This window comes from Gossypium arboreum, chromosome 7 (genome assembly GCF_025698485.1).
Source record: "Gossypium arboreum isolate Shixiya-1 chromosome 7, ASM2569848v2, whole genome shotgun sequence".
NCBI lineage: Eukaryota > Viridiplantae > Streptophyta > Magnoliopsida > Malvales > Malvaceae > Gossypium > Gossypium arboreum.
Window position 1 is genome coordinate 100,349,729 of NC_069076.1, and position 19,490 is coordinate 100,369,218.

The window sequence follows — 19,490 nt, forward strand, 5'->3', positions numbered from 1 at the left end:
CCCACATATCAAGAATAAAAAAGGGCTTAATGGGTCTCCTTGCCTAAGTCCCCTTGTTGGATAGAAATTGTCTCCTTTAATGCCATTAAACACTATTGAATAGGAGACACTAGAGATGCATTTCATAATTGAATCAATCTATTTTTGAGTGAAACCCATTTTATTCATGATTTCTTGGAGAAAGTTCCATTCTACTCTGTCATAGGCCTTACTCATGTCTAACTTGATTGCCATAAATCCCTTCTTCCCCCCTCTCTTCTGTTTCATCGAATGTAATATTTCATAGGCCACTAATGCATTATCTGTTATGAGTCTTCCTGGTGCAAATGCACTATGTGCTTCATCAATACATTTGTCAATGACTCCTCTAAATCTATTTGCAATCACCTTCACCACGATTTTGTAAAGAACATTACATAGACTAATTGGCCGAAAATGAGTCAAATGAGAAGGATTAGAGATCTTCGGGATCAGCACAATCTGTGTAGCATTAATAGAACTAACCTCCATCTCACCATTCAGAAGATTTAGGCAAAAAGAAACAACATCACTCCCAACGATATCCTAACATCTTTGGTAAAAAAGGGCTGAAAATCCATCTTCCCCTAGTGCCTTGGTGGACCCCATCTCAAATAAAGCTCCTCGAATTTCCTCCTCCTCGTAAGGCGCTAAGAGTTTACTGCTGTCTTCATCAAAGATACAACATTTAATACCCGCAAAAGTGTGATCATTAAAAATAGTCCTCCCTGCTGTAAATAAATTCTCAAAATCTACTCATGCAACGTCCTCCATTTTCCGAGTGTCTTCCATAAACTCCTTATTGTCATACTGTAGCTTCTTAATCCGGTTCTTCCTCCTCCTTTGCATTGCATGGCTGTGAAAAAAAGTTGTGTTCCTATCGCCAAGTTGTAGCCAATTCAACCGAGCCCTCTATTCCCAGTAATATTCTTTCTTTTAAATTTCAAAGTTTAGCTTAATTTTTGTGTCAATCATGTCAGCTAAATTTCCTTCCTCCCTTTCAGCATTGACTAATTCTGATAATTTCTTTGTTAACATCTCTTTTTTTCCAGTTTCTACTCATTCGTATCGTCCTTGCCCACCTTTTCAACCCTATTCTCAAAACCTCAAGCTTTTGCCAAATATCACTTACTGCCATTTCGTTTTTAACTTCTTCATAAAAAGAATCTTCTAGCGTCCATCATGCTTCGAATTTAAAATTACCCTCTCTTCTCATGACCTCTTCTTTACAAGCCTCAAACAATAGGGGGCAATGATCAGAAAAAGAATTAACCAGATGTTGGACTACCACTTCGGGAAACAAAGCCATCCAACTTGCAGTAGCAACCCCTCTATCCAGTTGTTCTCATATGTTTGTCTCAGGAAGATTTTCCCTCTCCCAAGTAAACCACCTACTCGAAAAACCCACATCATGTAGATGACATTCCTCTAGCATTTTTCGAAACAAATTCATCCTTCTCTCTTCTTTTGGTAAGCCTCCCTGTTTCTTGCAACCATACATAATTTCGTTGAAATCCCTACAAACAAACCAATGGAAATCTTTCTCGTGACTTAGAGTTTTCAATACAGCCCAAGAGTCTTTTCTGTCTCGGATATAAGGGGTATTATAAAAGCCCGTAAGATGTCATTTTCTATTGATTTCTGCGTCATCCACTATCACATCAATATGCCTCTTGGAAAAACTTCTGAGAATTATTGTGATATCATTTTTCCATACCATACACAAGCCTCCTCTCGTTCCCTCCGAATCAACTTCAATTCCATTTGCAAAACCACAACTTCTTTGAACTCTCTCCATTTGTAAACTACAAAGTTTAGTCTCCATAAAGAAGACTAATTGGGGATTGTAAGTCTTTAGCGAATGCCGAAGTCTTCTAATTGTTCGAGGTCTCCCCAAACTTTAAACATTCCAACTTAGAATTTTCATTGCATCCGGCCGGCTTGCCTCCTAGCAGTCGCTGATAATATTAAATCGCTTTCCTCCACTTTTCTGTTACTGGATAGCACCATACTATTATCATTATTTTCTACGAAATTATCATATTCAATTCTGGATCTTTTCTTCCCCTCCTATCCGATTAGTGGTGGGTCCTCCAAATCATGCTCTATAGAATCATACATCTGTTTTGACAATACACCCGTCACCCTTTGAATAGAACCGGATGATCCCCCTACTAAATTAAATCCAAGAACTGGGTCCACAAGTTTTACATAACTTCTTTTATCTTCCTTCCTCCAAAACCCATTCCCTTCTCCTACCATACGACCCCCATCATCTCTCATTTTTCCCCTCTCAATCCTCTCTTAGCGAGATACTCTTCATTACTAACGCTCTTCGGGTCTGGGCTTGTAGAGACAAATTGCAACCCATTTCAGCTACTTCTACACCAAGTGTCATCTTTGCTTCACAGGAGTCGCTATGGTCTAATCTTCCGCAGAAAAAACAAAATAACGATATTCGTTCATATTTGAAATTGACATATGACCTTCTTCCAGAAAACAGAATTTGCTTCTTCCTTTTTAAAGGACGCCTTACATCAATTTGGACTCTGATCCTCATAAAATTCCTATTCTCCTTACCCAAATTAAAGCCATCATATTCCAAAAAACCCCCCAAAAAATTCCCTAGTTGAACAGCCAAACTCTCAGAAAATAATCCAATGGGAACATCATGTATTTGAACCCAAAACGGCGTCATAACTAAGGGTACTTGTAGTGGATCCTCTCCCCAAATCAATTTATAAAGAAGCAGCAAATGGTTGTTGAAGGTCCAAGGAGAACCCTTAATAACCCTTTCCAGATCCATAATATGAAAAAATTGAAACAAATACCTTTTCTCTATTAGATATCGGATCTGAACGCCCCAAACAGGGTGCCACAAATTAGCCAAAGTACTCCTCATTGCTGAAAGTGAATGACGCTAGTAGTAAGAAAACAACCCACAGGTTGGAAAATCTCTCATCTTTCTTCTCTATTCAGATCTGGCTATATTTGAATAATTCCATCTTCTTATTCATTAATTGAAAATTGAGCCAATTCGGTTTCCATCTTTGCAGGTCCAATCGCAAACTATGCCTTCTATCAACAGTGCACAAGAGATCACAGCCAAGAAGCTCCGCCTCCACAGAACTAAACCAAAAAAACAAATAAACCCTAATCACTTTGCCAGAGCGACAAATAGTAGCGTGCCAAGGATGACAGACCTAAAAATTCTAGTCCACAAGTGTTAGATTTTAATTATTATTGAGTTTTATTTAAGTTGGGGATGTTAATGAAATTTGGCTTGGATAGAGATGGATTCTTGAATAATGAGTTTAGATTGAGTTAGGATTAAGTTAAAAAATTAAGGAATGTGTTGATTCTAGTTGAAAGTTTGTTTAAGAAATTAGTTAAGATTATGTAATAGGGACTCAATTTTTAAAAATAAAAAATTTTGGGTTTGTTAATAAATAATGGTTATAGGAGCTCCTTATACTAAATTTATGAATTTTATTTTAAATTCGACCAGGTAAATCGTGATATATGAGTTTTTTAGACATTAGGAATTTTGAAAGAATAAATTGTAACAAATGCATTCATGTTTAAATTATCATACATTATTTTCGAATTGTGTAATTAATGAGTTTTTGTATTTGGATTTAATTTCATAGCTAAAGAAGACATAGGACCGTCTTAAAACAAAAGGAAAAGCTAAAGTTGTTGACGAATAATCGTTTTTGGTTTATACTTCTATAATTCATTTTCAATAACTTATTTATAAATTAACTAGTCACTATAGATGCATATGAAATAAATACCGAGATAACAATAAAAAATTTAAATTAATTGATGGTGCTTAATATATATATATATATATACACGTATATACTTGATACATACAAGTATTTGTTCTTGACACCATGTTGATATTAGTTATATTGATAATAATAACGATCATGTCCCGTTAAATGATGTTAGATGCAGTTCAATTATAGTTGGGTAATCCGAAATGACAAAATAAACAGTACGGACAAATATTAAAAACCATTATTCCCAAACAACCCGGGATGATAGAATAAACAAATACTAAAAATCATTATTGTTGAGCAATCCAAGATAGCAAAATAAATCAATCTCAATTCTCAGAGAATCGTGAACTCATTCGTTATACAAATTCGAGTATTTATTTTAATGTCTATTATATTATCAGATAACAGAGACCGAAATTAATAAGTAATAAAAGTGATGATAAATGACTTGTTGGATATTGAATACATAATTATAAGAAATTTTAAAACGTTGAATAAATATTGAATGAAAAAAAATGTGGAGAAATTAAATGATTATCGTGATGAAAAAGAAAAAAGAAAAAAGAAAAAAAAGAGTAATATAGTAGAATTTGATGTTTGTTTTGTATATTTGATTTACCTCAATATTATTGTATTGAATTTGAATTATATTAGCACTATTAAGTATTCAATATTCAGTGTATGGTTATGTTTGTTTTCATGTGCAAGTCTCAGACGAGAGTTGTCGTAGAATAGAAATTGTAAAGCATTCCACTCGACAACTCAACTCAGAAATCAATTTGTTGTACGTATATTTTTGTTTTTGGTTTTTGGCATGTACCTAGGTTGATTTTTGGTTTAAAGTTTTAGGTTGATATTTCAGTGTATTAAGTGTTTGTTGGATTTCATTTTGTGATTAGTAGATAATTGTGTTAGGTAATATGAGGTTTGCTATGCAAAGTATTTAGCTAGGCATGGATTGCTATGATTGGAAGATGTTAAATTGTATCTCCATGTGCCAATTTGAGGATTAAGTATTGGTGAAATGTTAAGATAAGTTTTAGGTATAAACAGGAATGGTTTAAAAACGCGTGGTTTAGGTTAGATTGCCATTTAGCCTCAAGACAAAAAGATCATATCTCAAAGATCGTTTAAATAAAATTTAACTTATTGTTAAATCTAAAGCTTGATGTCTCAAGACTTACTAAGCTAGTCTTAAGACAACCTCATTTATGTCCTGAGATAGAGTGGACTTTGCCTTGAGACAAGAACTCATTGAAGCTAAAATAAGAAAACATGTGAGGTTGGTATCAATACCCGATCTCGAGGCATAAAAGGCATTGCCTCGAGACACAAATTTTAGTGTCTCAAGACATATTAACATCAAAATTAAAATTTTCAAAAAAAAAATTAGACCCTGTCTCAAAACACTATATTGAAATTTGACAATTGAGTTGGATTGTAGTCCTAACTTTAAATTTGACACTTCATAACCCCGTAATATGATTAATTGAATTCTAAAAATGATGAATGCATACATGTGAGTATGATAAATGTTTAAATTGAATTGACTGATAATTATGAATTAAAATTTGTGGTTATGTAATAAGATAGTCTAAAATGCTTTTGCAACATAATATGACATCACACATTCGGATTGAGTGTGGGGTGTTACAGGTTAACTTGTTGTAGGTTGTAGTTATCAAGCACTTTACCTCATAGATACAGATGGTAAAGTGACAAGTTATCAACTAAGAACACTATTGGAGTCGATGTGAGATACTTAGAAACACTATATTTTGGGATTACATAGGTCCACTTAATGTGACATGGCGCTTAGCAAGGATGAGATTAGGTTTCTAAAAAGACCAAGTTTCATCAAATTCTACCTTAAAGCATTAGGTGTATACTTAGGGATGGCAGCGAGGTGAGGCAGATTTTTGCCCGCCTCGACCCGACACCAACTCTTAAGAAAATTTTTTGCCATAAAACCAAAATTTAATAAGAGAACCAACTCCGACCAACTCAACCCAAATTTTAATTCAATTTTTTTTTTATTTTGAAGCAAATAAGATTATATATTTTTTAATTGTTTTATTTTTATTTATCTTGACGTGAGTTTTTTTTTTTGAGTTTAGACTTAAAACTTAATAAATATGTATATTGAAAGCAATATATATATCAAAGGCATTTTTGTATATATCTTGGCAGCATGGATTTACCTCAAACCCGATTGAACTATTTTTTTAATTTTACTTGCTTCGACCCCCACCTCAAATCCGATTTTTCAAAAAAATAATTTGACCCTTACAAATCGAGTCGTATTAGAATCCATCGAATTTGGATATTTTTGCCATCCTTATCAATTCTAGGTGATATAATGAGGGTCAGACTTGAATGTATAATTAGGTCATCCATAGTCGCCCAATTATTAGTAAGTTTCTTTTTTGTCACTCAATTATGAAAGGTTACAAAATGGTCACCCAACTATTCGATTTTGTATTTTTTGGTCACTTGTCATTAAATTGCTAATGGGAATATGATGTGTCAGTTTTTAAAATATGCATAATAGCAATTTTAATTCTCAACATTTATACATTGTGTCAATTTAGTCTTGGTTCTAAAAAATTTAACCTTGACATTTACGCATTGTGTAATATGGTTTTTTTGGAGTTTTGCTTTTTTTTTTACCCTTTCACCGGAAAAGCCAAAAAAAATTATCAGCTAATTTTGATTGAAAATATATAAAAATGGAAACATCAAAAATTCAAAAACCCTTAATATCACAAAGAAAAAATGTAAAAAAATATTAAATTACACAATATGTAAATGTTAAAAGTTAATTTTTTAGATTCAAGACTAAATTGATAAAAATATATAAATGTTTATGATTAAAGTTACTATTATGCTAATTTTATATATTGTCTTTTATCTTCTTTTTAATAATTTAATAACTTATAATAAAAATAATTAAATAATTAAATGACTATTTTATAATTTTTATAAATTAATAAGAGAAAACAAATTTATTTTAGTACGGGTGTTAGTTTACCCGTATAATTTCCGTATAAGTAATATGCATATCATGTCTTTATCTAACAAAAGCTAAAAATTGATAAACTATAAGAAGAGGTCGGAGACAATGGACTCTAGGATTGGGCCTCATGAAAGTGAAAGCCCAAACTACCCTCAATGATTACTGAAAACTACTAAATTTACCTTCTTTCGCCATTATCATCCGTCGATCTTCGTATCGAAAATTAATCGAAGGCACACGCCGGCGCAGAATCTCAGGTTCACCGTTGTTTTCTTTAATTTCTTTTAATTCCATTGAAAAAACAAAAAACCTAAATTCAAAACCCTAATTTGACAAACTTTCACTGTCAACACCCAAAAGAGGGAGAGAATGGAGCAACATGAAGAGCAAGAGCACGAGGTGTACGGAGGGGAGATTCCTGATGAGGAAGGAGAGATGGACGCTGACATGTCTGGTGGAGCTGAACATTACGAAGGCAACGAACATGATCTTGAGCAAGATCCTAATTCCAACTCCAAGGTCAGTCCCTTGTTTCTTGATTTTCTTTTTTTATAAATTTTAGCTTTAGCTGAGCTTTTTGTCTAATCAAAAGCGCTTTTTGTTAAAATAATAATAATTTTAGGATTTGGAGGACATGAAAAAGAGACTTAAAGAGATCGAGGATGAGGCCGGAGCTTTACGTGAAATGCAAGCTAAAGTCGAGAAGGAAATGGGCGCTGTCCAAGGTTTTTTTATCTGAATTTTTGGTTTTTCTTTTAACAACTTCGACACAAATTGATGAAAAAATTAACTTGTTAATTTTGAAAATAAAATTGAGCTTCTCTGTTATAGATTTGAATGTTTATTTTTGGATTATGGAATATTGTGTGTGTGAATTGTTATGTCTAATGAACTGTTATTTCTAATAAACTGATTTGGTTTTACTTTCATTTTCTTGGATACATATGAAGATTCCTCAGGTACTTCTGCAACTCAAGCTGAAAAGGAGGAAGTCGATTCGCGCTCGATATATGTTGGTAATGTGAGGTTTATCAACCCTTTCCAATGTCTTTTTAAATTCTGAATCTTCTTTATTTGTTTATTTGGCTAAATCGTGACGATTACCTTATCTGCTATCTAATTAATGTCTTGATGAATGATGATGAGATTTACTTATAAGCAAAGCTGAAATTATGAGTCTGCTTTAAGTGTGACTAATAAGGATGTAGGATGAGTTTTACCAGTTTGATCCCTTCAACCTAATTTGGTTTTATGCTTGAGCATATTGTGTGGCTTGAAATGCTTTGTTATGCTATATTGCTTTAACTCTTTACTTCTTTTGAAGAACCCATCTCCATCATTCGTGTCCAACAGATGAATATGGGGATGTGACCTTCATGGATCCTCTAAACACATGGAAAACTAGAAAAATCTGATTGTATCTGTGTTGGACACATACCTTTATCCGATACTCACACCCAAGTTCAAGTAACATAGTTGTTATGTGCATATCCATGGATAATATGACAAGTGATAAACGTACCGTAGAGGCCTTTGTACTAAGAGTCGATTTGCATTTTATCCCCTCTACTAAAAAAAGGGGCAGATTAGTCCTTGTACGTTAAATCAAAGAGCAAACTGGTCCTTCTGTTAAAAATTCCATCCTTTTTTACTGTTAAAACTGGACCCTGAATGTCAGCATGAGGTACACTTGACATGTCACATATAAATGTCTAGTTATTTTGTTAGCCACGCTAGTTTTTAATAGTAGAAATGGATGGAATTTTTAACAAAATGGACCAGTTTGCTCTTTGATCTAATAGACAAGGATTAATTTGCCCTTTTTTTTAGTAAAGGGGTCAAAACGTAATCTGACTCCTAGTACATGGACCTCCATGGTATTTTACCTATAACAAGTCAATGTGATTTAAACAAATTTGACCGAGATGAACTTATTTTGAGGAATACTGATGCTGCTTTTCATATGCTGTTTTATGTTGTTTGGCTTTTTTTGGGCAACTTCTGGATTGTTGAGGTGTACAATTAATAAATGATTCCGATGTAACGAAGTGTAACTCAATGTGCGCTAACCCTTTGTTTCTTTCTATATATCGTTTTAACAACAGGTAGACTACTCATGTACACCCGAGGAAGTTCAGCAGCATTTCCAATCCTGTGGAACAGTTAACAGAGTGACAATTTTGACCGACAAGTTTGGTCAACCTAAAGGATTCGCCTACGTTGAATTTGTTGAAATTGACGCTGTTCAAAATGCTCTGTTGTTAAATGAAACAGAATTGCATGGTCGTCAGTTGAAGGTTTATAACTTGATTTGGATTATTACTTCATTAACTAAACTGCATGTTGATAAAAGTGTGTTTGGTTTGCTCACAGGTCTCTGCGAAGAGGACAAATGTTCCTGGAATGAAACAATATCGAGGAAGGCGACCCAACCCATATTTCCGCTCCCGAAGACCTTTTATGCCTAGTCCTGTTTTCTATCCTCCTTATAGCTATGGGTAAGCGTGGAAATATGTTTCTTGTTTGGTTGTCGCATAAGAAAAAAGATAACTTGATATGTTCAGTAACTCTGCATACCTTTTTTAGCTAGTGTTGTTGGTTTTTCTATAACCCTCTGTTTTTTCCGGATGAGATGCATGGAAGTGAAACAATCTCCCGTTGCTCAGAAATTATGCCTATTATGATCTCTGCTATCCTGCATTTTCTATGCCTCTAATGTTTAAGCTTTAAGCTTTTTTGCTATAGGGGTTCCAAACCACCTTCCTGACAGTAATTTGATTTGGTTGGTGTCTAGCATTTAGAATCTTCTATCTGATCTTCGTAATTGTTGAAGGGGCTGATTCCTTTGGGATAAATCTTCGAAATGTCATCTTCCGGGCAGCCGGCCAAACCCCCAATGATGGTAAGATATTTTTCCTGTGTTGGGGTTTTGTCTCCCTCTTCTGCTAAGAGCACTGTAGGGTTCATGGAGGGAAACGCCTCGGTTGGTGGAGATACGACCTGCAAAGCTCAGAGGAGAGGTATCAATATAATGAGTAACAATAATTATATCAGTCACCTATGTGTGGGAGGATTCGAACCAACCTAAGTGAGGGATATAAGCCACGTACTTTCAAGTCTGGTACCACTTGAGCTCGGCTGTTGGACGGATGACACTTCGAAGATTTTTCCTGAAAAAAGTTACTCTGCTCAACAGTAATCTGTTGAGACTTGAAAGAATTGAATGCGACTTTTTCCTCTTGATAACCTTGTTATTGAATATATCAACTTTGTTAACCTCATTTTCAGGAGGGTTCCAAGGTTCAGGCGGCCAACCAGATACAGGCCATATTAGGATGGATCTCACGTTGTTGGATGTTGCAAATTTTGAGAAGAGCATTACTTCTAGTTTATAATGGTCGTAGCGTTGTTATGTAACACGGAGGGAGAAAGTCGAACTGCGATTTACTTACCGAAGGGCAAATATGTAACATGGAGGGAGCCGTTCATTTGACCTTGCATATGATTTGATTCAACAGGGAGAAATGAGGCAAATATGCAAATGTTGTAGTGAAATATTTCGAAATTTTTTAATTTTCTGGGTGTTGATGAGTTTATGTTGGAGATTCTTGTTTGCTAAAGTAACACGACTTTCGCATAGATATTATAAATGCAGGGAAAGGTTAGCAGTTTGCAGTTGCTTGTTGCTATAGTTTCCAGATGAATTACTGCAAGTTGAGGGCTTTTAAGGGATAAAACGCTTTTGGGGCTCTAAATATGTGCCTCAAAATTTGTCTTAGCTCCTCAATCTTTTTGCCATTGGCTAATTCAAGTTTTTTTTTTTAGTTTTGGAAAAAGATATATGTTTTTAATTTTAATTTTTATAATTTAATATGTTTTTATTAAATTTAAGAGTAAATATTTTTAATATTTTTATTTTTATATTATTATATATTTAATTCTTATATGATCTAAATATATAGTATAAAAAATTTTAAAAAAATGAGTCTGGCAGACTTGAGTTGGATTTAGTTTTTTGAAAGTTTATTTTTAGATAATATTTTGGCATAATGATGAATTTAGCTTTGGATGTTTATATATTTTTATCAATTTAGTTATTATTCTTTTTTAACTAAATTTATCCATTAATCGTTGAAAAAGAATTTGGCATAATGATGTTGGTTAGCAATCTGTATAACAGTTAACATGTAAATTATGTTGACGTAACACTATATCTTATATTTTATGTCAAATAACTTAAATTTCATAAAATATTCAAAAATAAAAAAAGTATTTTAATAAATATATAGAAAGTTGATATTTTTTTAAAAAAACATGAGTTACTTGTGAATTACCATATAGGTTTTCATGTTTAGAAATTTAATTTTTTAGTTAGTATTTCTAATAAAAAACAATCGACTCTTTTTAAAAAGTTGAATGTCAAATTCAACCAATTTTATAACGTTAAGGGCAAATTTTAGTTAAAATAATAATAAAGACTAAATTGACAAAAAACATAAATTTTAAGAGCTAATTTTATCTTTGTATCAATATTTTTGTTCAAACTTTCGTTTTAAAGCGTTAGTCTTATTTCAAACTTGAGAGGATAATTTAAGGTGGGTTTGGAGTGGAGTGTAAAAACAACAGTGACAGTGAAATTAGATATTATAACAATACTATAACGTGAGACAAAAAATAATCTAAACGTACCATACCCGTCTATCCAAACTCACCATTAATTGAATTAAGTGAAACACTTTAACTAGATTGATTTAAATAATGATAATTATTTCATTTAAAAATAATTTTATATGCAAATCTTAAACTACTCAACTCACGTTATGATTGTTACAAGAGCAACTGTATTAACTAGATAATAATAATATAATTTCTATTAATTTTGTTGACACTGTTACAGCAATAATAGTTCTTAAAACAGATAAAAGGGTAAATTCCACCAACAATATTTAAACTTTATTTAAAATTTCGTAATAATCATTAATGATATTAAGATTACTATACATTAACTCAAAGGGTTAATAACTAATTTGTCCCATAAAATTTATTGAAATATTATTTTAATACATTTAGCATTTTTCTTATCAATAATTTTAAAAATTAGAAAAATCTAAAATTATCATAAATTATTAATAATCTTAAAATTATAATTTTGAAATTATAACTAAATATTTTTATAATTATTTTAAAAATATGAATTTAAGTTTTTATTAGAATTTTTGATACTTTTAGAATTATTATTAAAACAAATTATTAATGTATTCAAATGATATTTTAACAATAATTCAAGGATCAAATTAGTTAGTAATCCTTTCGATTAACGTGTCACACTATTGTAGTAACATAAGTTAATGAACCAGTGATTAAAATGTAATAATCTGATACCGTTATTACTTACTACATAATTTCGAAAGTTTAGTTAAATGACCAAAATGTAATTTTAAACAAAATTAGGGACTGTTGATAAAGTTTAGCCTAAAAAATAATATAATTTGTTAATACGTAATGGGCTTGGACCGATCAGACTTTACTTGACAAATTCCTTAAAAGGGAACCATTGTTCCTCCCTTAGCTTCGCTCCAATCTCCGATTCCCTCCGAATCCAGTTTTTAAGCCATTTTGTTTGTATTGAAACAGTTGAATTTCTAAGATTTCATTGTTTTGTTATATCTAGGGTTGGGGTTTTGAAATCATTGAGAGATTCATTGGACTTCACTATATGGCATTGATCGACTGATCAACCGTAGCTAAAATTGAATCACCGCCTTTTCTCCGTTTTTCATATTTGAGTGAAGGTTGTTGTATCAATGGCTTCCACTAAAGAAAGTGATAACACTTCCGATACTCCTTCCTCGTAAGCTTATATCTCTTTTGCTTTCATTTCCTCGTCTCATTTAACAGAATTTGTGAGAGGAATATGTAACATTACCTGCTTCTTCTTTTTTGGAATAAATGGATGATTTTTTAGGCCCAAAAACGTGTACAAGGATCCAGACGATGGGCGGCAACGATTCTTACTCGAATTGGAGTTCGTGCAGTGCCTTGCCAACCCTACTTATATCCACTGTAAGTGCCCAATTCCTTGTAAATTAGGGTTAACCTGCGAAATTTGTCAAAATGGAGTTCTTTTGCTGTTTGTGTTGTTAAATTCATCAAAGGAGAAGAATTTTTATCAACTTTATATATATATATATATATAGAAAAAGAACCCTAGACATGTCAATTACGATTCGAACTCCTGACCTGATCATCCCGCACCCAAAACAATTTGACCCAGCTCACCCGATTGATAGGTCGAATGCAACCTGAACTAATGCTTGACCTCATTCCCACATTGGATAGATTTGGCTGTTCATTGTGTCAAAATTTAGTTAATCTTATTCATTAGTTGTGTTGTTGACATGTCTATGCTTCATTCTTTTTTAACTTCTTTCAGCTTGAACCCAAAATTGAACTCACACAAAATGACTCTAAAATTTTAAAATCAGAATGGACTTGATCCAGATTGACTCAACTCAAAACCAAGCCAACCCACCAATTGTCAGGTCAAATGCAACCTGAATTAATACTCAAACACGCCGACACATTGGGTAGATTTGGCTGTTCATTGTGTCAAAATTTAATTAATCTTATTCATTAGATGTATTTTTGTCTATGCTTCATTCTTTTTTACTTGTTTTGTATTCATTTGTTCATTTCAGAAAATGGATGCATTCTTCATTGATAATTGCTCATTAAATTTGTGATGTAGATTTGGCTCAAAACCGCTATTTTGAAGATGAGGCATTCATTGGATACTTGAAATATCTTCAATACTGGCAACGACCGGAGTACCTAAAATTTATCATGTCAGCAACTTGAAAGCTCTCCTCGTGATACTTTAGGCTTGAATTCCTTTAAACTAAAATACGTTTTACTACATGATAAATGATGAGTAATAGCTCCATAATTTATAGCTTCCTCTTTTGGGGTTTTTTATGTGACACATGAACTTAAGTAAAAAGATGATTGCAGGTATCCTCATTGTCTATATTTCCTTGAACTTCTTCAAAATGCAAATTTCCGAAATGCAATGGCACATCCTGCCAACAAGGTTAAGCTCTAATGCTTCTTGCTCATGCTGTTAGCCTAATAATTGTTATCACATTGAAATTCATGTTTGTATGTTTGTATTAAAGGTCTTAGGGGTCCCCTAGTTAAGACCATGAGCTCATGCAAAAAAAGAAAAAAGATTATTATTGACCTGATGCTGACAGTGATAATCATAAAGTAATGCAGTTGTTTTTATAAGGCTCTAAAGTTATTTTTCGTTATATGCTTTGCATCAAACAAGTTGTAGATGTTAAGAGGGATATTTTAGTAAAAAGACCTCTCTAGTCTCTCTCTCAATTTCGAAATTCAATTTCAAAATTGAGCAAATTCGTCCCTTTAAAAGAAACTAGAGCAATTTAATCCCTGTCAATTCGAAGGTGATCAATTAAGGACAATTAATCACGGCGTTAATTTTTTCTTCCAATTGTACATAATTTTGATTGTTATAATAACAAATTTAGCGTTTAAAGTTTACACATTCTGTTAATTTGGTAATGATTTAACAAATTTAGCTTGTAATATTTATGTAAATGTTGAGGTTAAATTTATTGAATTTTTTAAAATCTAGACCAAATCGACAAAACATGTCAAGAGCTATATTTGTTGTTATACCAATCAATGTACAATTGACCAAAGACATTAATGTTGTGATTAATTGTCCTTAATTGCTCACTTTTGAAATTGAGAGATTAAATTGCTACAATTTTTTTGAGAGGGACCAGTTTTCTTAATTTCAAAATTGAGAAAGACTGTAGAGGTCTTTTTACTGGATATTTTCTGGTATAACACAACAGTATAATTTGATTTAACTGGATATTGTCTAGTAAACCATATGCACAATAAAAATTTAATATGTACTACTTTTGGGATGTCTTTTCATTTTTGTACCAAAATTTTATAGGAAGTGGCACACAGACAGCAATTTTTCTTCTGGAAGAACTACCGAAACAATCGGTTGAAGTTCATTTTGCCTAAGCCTCCTCCCGAAGAAGTTCCTACACCTGCACCCCCGCCTCCTGCTAGTGCTCCACCTCAGCAGTCTTTGCCAGCTAGCAATATTGCTATGACTACTGCTCCTCCAGCTCCTGCTTCAACTCATTCTCCAATGCCTTATGGTCTTCCCTCTGGATCTGCTCTTGCAAAAAATGATATGAGGAATACTGGAATCGATCGAAGAAAAAGGAAGCATGTAAGTTTGTACCTCCAAAATTCTTAACTTATTTTCTTTTGAGAACTTTTAATGAATAAATGCATATTATATATATATTGAGGACCTTAAAGACCCTGATTCTGATGAATATCACTTTGATTATCACAGGAAAGAAGCTTAAATTGACTAACCATCTATGTTGAAAGTAACAGGATGTATATTTCATGAGGTAACAGTCTTATGTTCTTATATTTCATAAAGTCAAAGCCCTACTATACTGATTAATATATAAATTATGTTTTAGTGACTTTTAACATTCACATTAGCTATTATGAACTTTTGGTAAAAGTACCATGAAGGCCCTTGTACTAGGAGTGAGATTGCATTTTGCCTCCTCTACTCAAAAAATGGGCAAATTAGTCCCTGTATGTAAGATTAAAGAGCAAATGGGTCATTCTATAAAAAATTTCATCTATTTCTACTATTAAAAATTGCCCCATGTACATCAGCACGAAGTATACACTACACGTAATTGTTTAGTTATTTCGTTAGCCACTCCAATTTTTAACAATAGAAATGGATAAATTTTTTAAAAAAAAGGATCAGTTTGCACTTTGATCTAATGTAAATGGAGTAATTTACTTATTTTTTTAGTAAAGGGAGCAAAATGTAATTTGACTCCTAGTACAGAGGTCTTCATGGTACTTTTACCTGAACTTTTACATTACACCAAGGGATTGTCACTATGTATGCTTGATTTCTGCGATATATTGACACTGATCAATGTTCAAGTGAAATGCAGAAGGCTATTTGTTATATCCCTGCTTTTGCTGCTGTTGGTATTATCACATCAGATCTGTAATAACATAGAACCATTGTGCAGGTTCATTGACCATTACTCGGGGAGCCATTTGCGGATGAACAGTAACACATAGGAAACGGTGGAATCATCTTATTATTATGGCATTATTGTTAGAGATCATCGCTATACCACCGTAAAAGACTGATTTAGTATTGGGGTAGCCATCGGCATTTAAATCCTTTTCGATTTATTTTGTAGTGGTTACCACAAATTATAAACCATGATGCTAGATTGAATTTTTAGTGCCCTTTATCATGCCTTTTAAAAGCTACTATTATTGTTTAAATGCATTGCTTCTTATCATGCCATTGAAAGCTTTGAAGATCATTTCAACTATTACTAAATCAAATATAATTTCGCTTATACATATTATATTTTGACTGGATAAAGTCATTACCCTATTAGAGCAAAAATAGACAAAAAAAAGAAAAAAGGTAAAATAAAACCAAAACATTCCCATAACTCTTCTGACAGAAAATTATGGAAAGATGATATTGCTTTTTTGTGAAAGTATGGGCAGGTTGTCTACTTTTTCCCCCCACAAGAGCTTCTGAGAACATCAAAGAAGCAAACTGGGGAAAAACATTATCTTAGAACAACAATGGCTTCCATTGCCATATCTGCTTCCTTACAAAAAGCGTGCAGTTCACATCATGTTGCCAAGAAGCAACATGCACAAACCAAACCAGCTTATTCTCTAGGGACAAAGCAAGCTATCGATGCTGTCACCATTGATGTTGAAGGTCAGAAAGGCTTTAAAATCGACGAAAAAGATCAACCATCTCCACAAATTAATAACTCAGAGGGTCTTGAAGATAAGTCGGCGAACAAGTTAGAGATTGAATCCTCTGCTCGGAAGTTCAGTGACGAACGGTGGAAGAATGGGACATGGGATTTGAATATGTTTGTTAGAAATGGTAGGATGGATTGGGATAGTGTGATTGTTGCAGGTAAGCTTTTCCATTAATATTTGTTACTGATTTTGATATGTTTACGAGACTCCATTAATGCAAGGTTTTTGCTGGTTTTTATAGAAGCAAAGAGGAGAAAATACTTGGAGATGTACCCAGAAACTTGTTCAAACCAAGAACCAGTCCAGTTTAGAAGCTCAATCATACCCTGGTGGGCATGGTTCATGAGAACTTATCTTCCAGAGGCTGAATTGCTCAATGGTATTTTTGTTGGTAAAAGTATCTTGGAGGCTTGTACTTGGAGTTAGATTGCATTTTATCTATTTTTTAAAAAATGGGCAAATTAATCCTTTTACATTAGATTAGATAGCTTGACTGACGAAATAATCAGACAGATATATGTTGCGTACCACATGTACCTTACTTAACATGGGACCAACTTTTAACAGAAAACATTTGGATAGAATTTTTAACAAAAAAACTAGTTTGCTCTTTGATTTAACTTATAAAGATTAATTTATCCATTTTTTTGAGTAGAGGGGGCAAAATGCAATCGATCTCCTAGTACAATTGCCTTTATTGTACTTTCACCTATTTTTGTTACTTTTTTCGAAGTTATATAATCATCCCTCTTCATCTTCTTCCACTGAAATCATTGCAGGTCGAGCTGCGATGATAGGGTTCTTCTCTGCATATGTCGTGGACGGTTTAACGGGGATGGATTTAATCGGCCAAACAGGCAACTTCATTTGCAAAACAGCATTGTTTATGACAGTGATTGGTATCGTTTTATTGAGGAAAACCCGAGATTTTGATAACCTGAGGAAGCTTGCTGATGAAGTTACTTACTACGATAAACAATGGCAAGCGTCCTGGAAAGATGAAACTGCAAGTTCTTCAGACAAAACTGGAAACTCTTAAAATAGTTTACAAATAATTTGGTTCAATGTTTATTTTGTGATTGCCAAATTTGATATGATTTGCAGCCAGAGATGCTTATTTGTTATAAATGGGAATTATGGGAGTTTTAGTTTGGTTGCTTAAAATGTTGTAAAACAGCTTTTATTTGGTTAAGTTGGATCATTTTGAATTAGGTTATTTTGGGTTCGGGTCCTTCAAATTGAATTATTTCGATTATTTGTTTAGGTGGTTTAAGTTATTTTAGGTTTAAATATTTTTTATTCAAATGAGCCTTGGATCCTATTAAATGGGAAATTTGCTTAACCCCTCTCAAAAATTATTAATTTTTGGTGCGCTTCAAGTCTATTTTATTGTCCATATTCGAGGTTCAAAGCTACCTATCCTAATAATATTATTTTCAATGTTCGAACTTACGTTTTTTTCCTTAGAAGTGTCATGTGTTTTACTATTGCACCCAACGTCAAATGTGACACTAGGCGCAAAGCCCCTTAAAATGTAAAATTTCGATTTAGTTCTATAAAAATTATAAAGATATAAATTAATTATAATATCGTGAAATTGTATTTTAGCTCTCATAAAAATATATCCTCTCAAATAAATTTTTTGACTACGTCCTAACATTTATTGGTAAAAAATGTTTTTTACCTTAAAAAATTAATAATTTAATATAATTTTTATTAACATGTAATTTTTATTTTTATCTGTCAAATTTTATAACTTTTCTCCATCTACTTAGGTCCTAGTTTTCGAGTTTGAGTTAAAAAGTGAGTTATTAATACTAAGCTTTTATGATAAGTTTTCAAATCTGACTTAGAATCGAAGGTATTAGATAATTTGTTTGAAGGGCAACCAAAAACATTCAAATTCACGTGAATTAAAGTAAAAGAAAAGGCAAAGGCAAAAACCTGCAATAACGAAATATATTAATGTTTGGCGACATTTTTAGATTAGTTTAAATTTTTTAAAAAAAATTATTATAGATTCTGATTGTATGTTTTTTTACATAATGTTTAAAATTATCTATAGTTATTCCCTAACCAAAAAATAGAAGGATAATATATTTTACACACTCAAACCCACGTCTTGCTGTATTGGTAACAATGACTATACCAAGCCCGTTCTTGATATTTTTAGGTCTTAGACAAAATAATAAAATGGGCTTTTAAGTTCCTCAAAAGTTGGAGAAAATTTTTTTTAGGTCCCCTAAAAGTTGGTAACAAAAATTTTGAACCCTTAAAAGCTAAATTTTTTTTGGGCCTCTTAAAAATCGAAAAACAATATTTTAGACTCTAGTCTTGAGTCTTAGATGACTGCAATTCCAGATGACCCTTAGGGTCAGGCATGGACTATACCAATCGAATTAAAACTCAATTAGTAATTTAAATTTTTTAAAATTAACAAATTATAGTTTTAATTTTCATTTTACTCAATTAGTAATTTAGATTTTTTAAAATTAACAAATTATAGTTTTAATTTTCATTTAGAAAATAAACTCTTATCTGTTTTTAAGAGTATGTCCATAATGAGAACTAAGAGTTAAATTAAACGTTTAAAACAAGAGTTTATATCTAGGAAACTCAATCCAATTTATTTCTTTCTTTTCATTTTATTGGATTTTCTTCTTATTTATGATTATGGAAAGTCAAAGCAAAGAGATCACACACCATACCCAAAATCCAACTTAAAATAAAATTAATATTTCACCCAAAAAATAAATTAAAATTTTATATCATGA

The 19,490-nt window shown here is 32.4% G+C and overlaps 3 protein-coding genes across 4 annotated transcripts; all 3 read left to right on the top strand.

The window, feature by feature from the left end:
* The first annotated feature begins 6,913 nt into the window (after positions 1–6,913).
* On the top strand, positions 6,914–10,497 carry LOC108454812 (polyadenylate-binding protein 1-like). Of its 2 annotated transcripts, XM_017753434.2 has the most exons (7): positions 6,914–7,079; positions 7,183–7,341; positions 7,445–7,547; positions 7,773–7,843; positions 8,928–9,119; positions 9,196–9,320; positions 10,111–10,497. In XM_017753434.2, the coding sequence occupies exons 2-7, from the start codon at positions 7,192–7,194 to the stop codon at positions 10,154–10,156; spliced, it is 687 nt and encodes a 228-aa protein (XP_017608923.1). In that variant the 5' UTR covers positions 6,914–7,079; positions 7,183–7,191; the 3' UTR covers positions 10,157–10,497. The 2 variants fall into 2 exon arrangements, with proteins under 2 accessions (XP_017608923.1, XP_052887096.1); XM_053031136.1 differs by lacking the exon at positions 6,914–7,079 and having other exon boundaries at positions 7,205–7,341; positions 7,773–7,838.
* Positions 10,498–12,330: 1,833 nt separating this feature from the next.
* On the top strand, positions 12,331–16,190 carry LOC108459513 (mediator of RNA polymerase II transcription subunit 31). Its single transcript, XM_017758930.2, has 7 exons — positions 12,331–12,673; positions 12,788–12,885; positions 13,571–13,667; positions 13,834–13,912; positions 14,813–15,100; positions 15,230–15,290; positions 15,945–16,190. Exons 1-6 carry the CDS (start codon positions 12,627–12,629, stop codon positions 15,245–15,247), a joined length of 627 nt encoding a protein of 208 aa, XP_017614419.1. The 5' UTR covers positions 12,331–12,626; the 3' UTR covers positions 15,248–15,290; positions 15,945–16,190.
* Positions 16,191–16,329: 139 nt separating this feature from the next.
* Positions 16,330–18,008, top strand: LOC108459418 (light-harvesting complex-like protein 3 isotype 1, chloroplastic). Its single transcript, XM_017758819.2, has 3 exons — positions 16,330–16,873; positions 16,958–17,095; positions 17,496–18,008. The coding sequence occupies exons 1-3, from the start codon at positions 16,525–16,527 to the stop codon at positions 17,753–17,755; spliced, it is 747 nt and encodes a 248-aa protein (XP_017614308.1). The 5' UTR covers positions 16,330–16,524; the 3' UTR covers positions 17,756–18,008.
* The last annotated feature ends 1,482 nt before the right edge of the window (positions 18,009–19,490 follow it).